This window comes from Panthera onca, chromosome X (assembly GCF_046562875.1).
Source record: "Panthera onca isolate mPanOnc1 chromosome X, mPanOnc1 haplotype 2, whole genome shotgun sequence".
Classification (NCBI taxonomy): domain Eukaryota; kingdom Metazoa; phylum Chordata; class Mammalia; order Carnivora; family Felidae; genus Panthera; species Panthera onca.
Genome location: NC_138357.1, coordinates 39435447 through 39443643, shown reverse-complemented (window position 1 = coordinate 39443643; position 8197 = coordinate 39435447). Strand labels below are relative to the sequence as shown.

At 48.0% G+C, this 8197-nt stretch overlaps 1 protein-coding gene across 2 annotated transcripts; it reads left to right on the top strand.

Annotated features, from left to right (window-relative positions):
* Positions 1-2612: 2612 nt before the first annotated feature.
* On the top strand, positions 2613-7417 carry LOC145713506 (uncharacterized). Of its 2 annotated transcripts, none has more exons than XR_014136625.1 (3): positions 2613-2939; positions 3024-3084; positions 3193-3490. XR_014136625.1 is itself a non-coding variant. In XM_081792348.1 (3 exons), the coding sequence occupies exon 3, from the start codon at positions 4218-4220 to the stop codon at positions 5796-5798; it is 1581 nt and encodes a 526-aa protein (XP_081648474.1). In that variant the 5' UTR covers positions 2613-2939; positions 3024-3084; positions 4160-4217; the 3' UTR covers positions 5799-7417. The 2 variants fall into 2 exon arrangements, 1 of the variants encoding a protein (XP_081648474.1); XM_081792348.1 differs by lacking the exon at positions 3193-3490 and adding an exon at positions 4160-7417.
* The last annotated feature ends 780 nt before the right edge of the window (positions 7418-8197 follow it).

The following is an 8197-nucleotide window of genomic DNA, read 5'->3' as shown; positions in this document are numbered from 1 at the left end:
CAGGGAAGAGATTAGTGGTTGCCAGAGGTGGAAGGGAGAGGACACGTTAAAGAATGATTGCTAGCAGACATGGGATTTTTTGGGGGGTGATGAAAATGTTCTGGTGTTAGGTTTCAGTGATCAAATCCACAACTCTGTCAATATAGAAAAAAACCACTTGACAGGGTGGATTTTATGGTATGTGAATTATATCTCAATAGAGCTCTTTTTTTTTTTTTTTAAGTAGGCTCCAGGCCCAGCATGGAGCCCAACACGAGGCCTGAACTCAAGACTCTGAGATCAAGACCTGGATTGAGGTCAAGAGTCAGACGCCCAACTGATTGAGCCACCCAAGTGCCCCTAATAAAACTATTTTTTTTTTGAGAAAGGGAGGGTGCAAGTGAGTAAGCTCAGAGAGAGAGAAAGAGAGGGGCAGAGACAGAGAGGGAAAGAGAGAGAAGTGGGGCTCACCTGAAGCGGGGCTCTTGCTCACCCAAAGCAGGGCTTGAACTCACAAACCACACGAGATTATGACCTGAGCTGAAGTCAGATGCTTAACCAAATGAGCCATCCAGGTCCCCCAATAAAACTATTTTTTTAAAAAGGCAACATCTAAGCTCCTACTCAGAAATTGCTTTAGGCTTTTTACACTTCCCCATGCCTCACTACTCACCTTCCCTGTCCTCTCAGCCATGTCTGATTATGTATTTGCATTCTAACTTTCCAGCTTCCCCATTGACTTTGAAGAGCCCCAGGATTTGGACATTCCACCCACAATTGTTTCAGCGATGGACACATAACACATGTCGGCACAATTAGTACCAACAAGACCCAATTTAGGGACTCCCAATGCTCTACCAGGGAGGGGATGCCGCTGTTGGATTAGGCATTGTGAGACAGAAGGTATCAGGGGTTTCCGGTAAGGTTCTGAAAATGGAAACCAACCCCCAAGGAAGTATCTCTAATGGCTCCCGATAAAATAATTGACACTCTGTGTTAAGCCATGCATGCAGTTGGCTCTACCTCTAACATTTAAGCTTATAGTGAATTACAAATGACCTGTTTTGCGTAAGCCTGTGTGGGTCTTTTCATTTACTTATTTTTGGTCACTTGTAATGAAAGAATCCTAAATGATATCAAAGGAGGTATAGGTTCCAGCCTATCAAAGGAGGGACACCAGACATTTCCATGACCCATGTAATGTGGACTCTCATGAAATATGCAAATGAAACGGGCATCCAACAGTTGTCCCTCTTTATCTGAAAAGCTGGAAAGAAAGTGGTACCATGCAGCAGGATGGTACGGGAATCAAGAGTTGCTATCCAAAAGCCAGAGAGGTTTATTGCCAACAAAGGGGGCAAAGAACGTGAAGGTCTCAATAACCTGGAGAAAGGATAAATAATTAGGTTGGTTTTGGATAAACTAGCAGAATCCCCACATGAGAAACTGCATTCGCTCTCTATGAGAGCCAGCCAAAAGAACACCTATAAATATGTGAGTAGAGGCTTGGAAACAAGCAGAAACTCAAATGAAGGTCGTCACCTCAGAGAACCCAGAATGAAATGTGACTGTAACTAAGGAACATGACGTCCAAGTATATATTCTGCTGCACTCAGCCCCTGCTTGGCACATAGCAGTGTCGTTAAATGTGTGTTGAGTTAGAGTGGATCTGTATGAACACAAGGGTCCACACACCAGAGGGACATCTAAGGAGTCTCAAATAGGCAGTCATCATCCACATGAAGTCCAGGGGACAGGACATCTCACATAGATAGAAACATAATTAGGAACATGCATATGGATATGGTTAGAGACAATAGGGAATGAGACCGACATCCACCACTGGACTACAGACCTACTCACAGTGCGGGGACCTGACCTTGGACTCTTCTGCGTCGAACAAGGTAAATTTCACCTACTGTGGCCTCTTGGCAGCCAGCCAGCTGGCTTTCATCTAGCGATAACCTCTGCATTTGTCATGAGCTAAGCTAGCTTTAGCACCGCAGCTATGTTAACCTATGTACCAAGTGGTGAAAAAGCTAACCATTGCATCAGGGAAGATGTTTAAAAGGCAGAAACCGTGCTAGCTAGTCAGTGCATGCGATTTTCTGCTCTGTGATTCCTCTTCCTACAGTCTTACATTGGGAGCCATTGAAAGACGATTAGGTGAGACTATCACCCATGCAGAAAGAGTTCTAGGCCCCTTGTGGCCCCCTAGAGTAGGTCCAGAGGGCCCTTCCCCCACCTCCACTGGGCACACCGCATTCACAGAGACACTGCTGCGTCTCCTGTTCTAGATAAAAACACGTCCCAGATAAAAACAAAACAAAAACAAGCTTTCCATTTGTAAACCTACTTGGTCAATGCCAGGGCTTGCTTTGCTGTTTTGTGTGGTTACACTTTCTTATCAAAGGAAAACACAGGGGCTCCATTGAGCTCTGTGTGTTCGTCATAACTACAGAAAGGGAGTTTGATCCCTCCTTCATTTATTTTATTATTTTTTTTTTGATAAAAAGGCCAACAAAAAAAGTTTGCTCGGAGAGAAAGGATATTATGTAAATAATTAGCCCATTCCAAGATTCTGTTGCACATATATATAGCGCAGTAGAGAGCTGAAGGAAAGGAGGAGAATTTGCAAGACGACGGGACAGTTTATGAATCTGAGAAACAAGCATTGTCTCTGGAGTCCTGCTTATCTAGAATTTGTGAAGAATAGGTTGGAATGAGGCCTTCAGCCCAGATCTGGATGTTCACCCTACGAAGAATCAGAAACCAGTAAAGGAAGCCTAAATGCTAATGCCATGCTGAGCTGAACAGAATCTCTTCACCCATTTATGAAGAGGCTGTGTTACCAAGTTGTGTAGACACTCAGGGTCTTTGGCATGTGCACCAATTCTACATGGGACCAAAAAGAGAAAGCTTGAGAAGAAACTCTGACAAAGTGTTTCTAGGATAGTCAGGTAAGAGTCTGCTCAGACAGGCCCCTCTGCGGGAACCTGGGCAGGCTGACTTTGTTGATGCTTTTTTCTCCTCTGATTTTATAGGCTCAGCCACTGCTTTCTCACCTATGGTTTGGTCTCCCAAGACTGTCTGAGGCATCAAAAGGTAACCATGCTGAAGTCTATACCTGACCATTAACCCATGTCTCTGTACCTCTTTCTTGGGTGCAAATGGGAATGTTCCTGAAAATATCTTCCGTTGTTGTTTCTCCAGTGTTGTCCTCTGCTTTCAAAGAAGACAGTGCTGATGTTGAAGGCTGGTAAAGACCAAAAGTTGTGTCATCCATCAGCATTTTGAGGGCATCCAGAGTTGCTGGTAGATATACCACACAAGCAGTCATAGATCTGGCCCTGCATTGATGAGCCAGCCTCCAATGAGGACAGCTGTCTGACACCTTCAACTAGTCCACAGCCTCCCCAACCTGCTGTGTTCCGAGTATCAGGTATCCCTGGGGCCTAGTGTTGCTTTCAGCCCTCAGAAATGATGCTTGATACCCTCCTTCAAGAAGGGGCTTGTTCATACAGAGAAAGACAGATACCATATGGTTTCACTCTTATGTGGATCCTGAGAAACATAACAGAAACCCATGGGGGAGGGGAAGGAAAAAAAAAAAAAAAGAGGTTAGAGTGGGAGAGAGCCAAAGCATTAGAGACTGTTAAAAACTGAGAACAAACTGAGGGTTGATGGGGGGTGGGAGGGAGGGCAGGGTGGGAGGGAGGGCAGGGTGGGTGATGGGTATTGAGGAGGGCACCTTTTGGGATGAGCACTGGGTGTTGTATGGAAACCAATTTGACAGTAAATTTCATATATTAAAAAATAAAAAAAAATTAAAAAAAAAAACATTTGTACACACAAAAAAAAAAAAAAAAAAAGAAGGGGCTTGTTGAGGGGCGCCTGGGTGGCTCAGTCAGTTAAACGTCCTACTCTTGATTTGGCTCAGCTCATGATCTCACGGTTCAGGCGTTCGACCTCTGCATCGGGCTGTGTGCTGACAGTGCGGAGCCCGCTTGGGATTCTCTCTCTCTCCCTCTCTGTCCTTCCCTTTCACTCAATCTCTGTCTCTCAAAAATAAGTAAGTAAACATTTTTAAAAAGAAGAAGAAGAAGAAGAAGGGGCTTTTTGCTAGCCTTGACTAAACTCACATTTGCCTCTTGGGTTACTTCTGCTCTCTCTGCTCCAGGATAACGCTTTACCTGACCCGGTAACAGAAGCACAGAAAAATCAGAGGGGGCAGAAACATGGAAAAAGACATTCTAACTTACATGGAGCCTCCGATGACCCAGGCATGCGACACGGACCCGGCCACGGTGGCAGCACCTGCAAGAGCCCCGCCTGGGCTTCAGACTCCGCTTGAAGGTGCTGTGTCCGCCGCAAGTAGTGGGGTACATGTGGGACAGGAAAGCATGGAGCCAGGAGAGTACGATGAGGTGGAAAAAATGTCTGTTCTTAGTTTGGGGCCGAGCGCTGAGGCTGATGCCCCACACGCAGGTGAGGTTCCGGGTCACGCTGCGTTGCAGGGGACCAGCAGCCAGGGCAACACAGGGAAGAAAACCAGCCGGAAAAGGAGGAATAGAAAGGAAAACAAGGTTGTATATCTCCCCTGGCCTCTGACGCTACAGACCCGGGCGTCTTCTGCAGCCCCAGTTCTGGGCCAGACTTGTGTCACAGGGGCTCTGCCGATTGCTGATACTGGAGTCGGCGCGGTGTATGAAAACAGGGAGGAAAGGGAGTGGGATGACAAGGAGAAGGTACCCATTGCCACCTGGCCTGAGAAGGCACATGCTGGTGCCCCACTGCCAGCAGAAAGTACAGCTCAGGCCTCTCTTGAGGAGGCGTCAGTGGCAGCCAATGAGGAGATAAAAGGAGACCAGACAGGCAGCCATAAAGGGAGAAATAAAAAGAACAAAAAGGTCATGGCCAGTCCTTGGCCTCTGACAGTACAGGCTTGGGTGTCGTTCACAGGCCCAGGCCAGATGCAGATGGCTACAGCAGGGGCATCGTCATTTGCTAGTGATGGTGTCAACGCGGGGCCTAAAAGCAAGGGTCAGAAGGGTGAGGCAAATAAAACGTCAGCCGGCACTCCGTACCAGAGTGCACAGGACGGTGCCCCCGGCTCGGCTGAGGGTCTGGGGCAGGCCTCGTGGGAGGGGGCGTCCCCCCCTGCTGACAGCCCAGAAAATGAGGAGAAGAGAACCGCCTATAAAAGAAGGAATAGAAAGGAGAGAAGCGTCTCGGCTGGTCCTTGGCCTCTGACAGTACAAGCCTGGGTATCATTTGCAACAGCAGACCAGGTGCAGACTCGACCCCAGGGCGAGTCTTCTGTTGCAAGTATGGGGGTTAATGTGGGGCCAAGGAACTGGCCCCAAACAGAGTATAGTGAGGAGGGAGCACAGGCCGCTCTTCCTTGGCCTGAGAGGGTCCAGGCTGGTGCCCCCTTCCCGGCAACAGCCCCGGGACAGGTTTTACTGCAGGGGCATCCTTCCCAAGACCTACATTCCAAGGTGAGACAAATGTGTTGGAGACCCCAAGGGAGAGAGGGGGAACTGGTTCCGAGCAATCCAGAGCAAGTTCGGGAACCCTGTCAGGGGTGTAGAAGAACCGAGAGACACCTGAGGGACCAGGACTTCTGGGAATGCACGGTGATGAATTTTGCTAGGCAGGTGGATTGTTGCTATTGTGGGGAGCTCTGCTCACAACAGCGGATGGAGGCTTTGACCCTGACCAAAGCCCACACCCACATCAGCACTTCAGTGATGGGACCAGAGAGGGAGAGGGCTAAATCTCAGGCAGTCTGGATGGAGAAATGGGGAGGTTTTTAAGACGCAGAGGAGAAAAGAAAGAGACCTAAAGAGTATTTTGGGTCCTGGAAGTGCCACCGTCTGTATCTGTTGGGAAGGAGGTGTTTAAATGCCACTCTGAATAGGGGGCGCCTGGGTGGCTCAGTCTGTTAAACGTCCAACTCTTGATTTTGGTTCAAGTCCTGATCCCTCCGTTCATGGGATCAAGCCCCGCTTCAGGCTCTGCTTGGGATTCTTTCTCTCTCTGCCCCTCTGCTCACTCCCACTCTCTCTCTCTCATAAATGAATGAATGAATGAATGAATAAATAAATAAATAAATAAATAAATATTTAAATGCTACTTTGAGGAAAGGGAGGCTCAGTACCCAATTGGCAAATTTCCCTGTTACATGGTAACATCACCAAGTACTCTCTGCAAGGGTGATTTTTCTCCAAAAATAAGTTTTGGGTTTGTGGAGAATTGGCGCATACATGTAACACTTAAGAAAAGCAAAAATGCTTTTTTCCCTGTGTTCTTTCCCCTAACATTTTCAGCATTGTTGAGAAAGGTGAGTTACCTATAGCTGATAAGCCGTATTAGAGTTTTAGAGTGTCAACCAGTGATAGAACGTGTATTGGATCCTGAGCATACCTCTCTTGACTGGAAAGTGTTATTGTGTATATTGCATATTAGATTGTAAACTGACTTGATGATTGCATTTTGCTCTAAGACTGGCCAATTTACACTTGCTCAGAGCACAGGCTCTAGAGCCACAATGCCTGCGATCTAAGCCCAGCTTGGGACTCACTCTTCTCTTCTGGGCCCCAGTCTATCACCTGGGGGTAATAATAGCACCTGCCTCATATATTGTGTGATTAAATGAGTTAATACATATGAAGCATGTAGACTAGTACGTGGCATATAATAAGCCCTCAGACACTAACACCTATCATTGCTTTTAACTTTCAACAGTAAATATCATGGAAGGGTCTAGCACCGTGGTATTATGTGCATTAAAAGTTACGCAAATGGCAGTGCCTACGTGAGGCAGGAGACGATGCCTCCGTTTACAATTATGGTAACAAAGATTCTTCAAGCCAAGGGGAAAGACGCTACTCAAGGGGGAAAAGCAGGCAATAAAATGGTAGCTATCGTTCTGAGGTGCACGATCTCAACCATGTCAGGACAAGGTAGCACAATAAAGGCTGGGGGAGAATACGTTCCTGTGCTAATAACCCTTACTGCTGGATGGGGGGATCGTGCCCGGCTGATGCGTTTCTGCTTCCTAGTTCTCTTGTGTAACGTCCAAATGTCTGTGTCACCGTGGCATCAGCAGACAATCAGCATTCATCAAGGAGGGTGACAAGGACAAGGACGGGGAGCCCTCCCGCCAGTGGACTTGTTGGAAGGAGTCGCCCAACGTGGAGGGTGCTCAGGGGACGGGACCCTCCCCAGGGAGGACTCCCCAGCCTGCAGCTGCGGAAAGAGAGGTCCAGGCACCTTTGGCTGGCGCTGGACAGGACGCACACAGCTCTGCCCACCGGCAAGGAAGGGAGGGACTTCCCTTGCCTGATTTTGCTCTGACTCAGTGGTTGCTCCCACCTGCCACCTGTGTTGAAATCTTCCCTGGAAGCTTGGCTGGACAAGGAGGCTGGGCATACTCTGAGATTAAAAAGTAAACTTTTGTATTGGCCTTTCGTATGGCGTGGCTTTGGGGGCGATTTAGTTAAAATGGTGTCCTGATGCGTGCCCTGGCAACACTGAAGAGGTAGATATTCGTGGGGGGCTCTGATAGGGTCCACGTGCCCCCTTTTATGTGTCCTGGATGCTCTAGCAGGGCCTTTGGGCACTTTTGGAGAAGCATCTTTGTGAAGGGGCAGGAGGGATTTTTCTGATATCCACTCATCCTCCTGCCCCGAGGGGTCCAGCTCCACCCTGATCTCGCTTGAAGGGGACAATTGTACCCCCTAGTTGGCTACATGCCTTGCTGTTAAACCCAGAGGCTTAACCAGAACAGGGACTGGGTATATATATGAGTCAGGGCCACATAGCCTCACTACCCCTCTCTCTAACCTCAGGGAGGGGCTCTCTGATATGAATCAAGGTTAGAATATGGGAGATGAAAGAACAGGATCAAAGGAGTCCGTGATTTCTTTCTGCCAGGTGAGTCCTCTCCTCTGCTTCTTCCACATCACTAAAGCCAGGGCAGGAGAGCTAAGCAGGGCAAGGGGACGGGCAGGGGAAAGGGAATAAGAAGTTGGTTGCCCTGTTCTTGGGTTGGCCCAAGTTTAAAGCTAGAAGAGAGGGTAAAGGGGGTCTGAGTTACCTTCACTGTCCAGCTCAGCTTACCAGGGTAAGAGAGTCAAAATAGATGTGAGGCGGAAACACCTATAACTGTGAATAAAGATTGCATTTGCCTGACATATTTCCTGTGTCACGT

What these genes read in the sequence shown, in the direction of transcription:
- LOC145713506 (XM_081792348.1), top strand. Translation starts at nt 4,218, where the DNA reads ATGGAAAAAGACATTCTAACTTACATGGAGCCTCCGATGACCCAGGCA.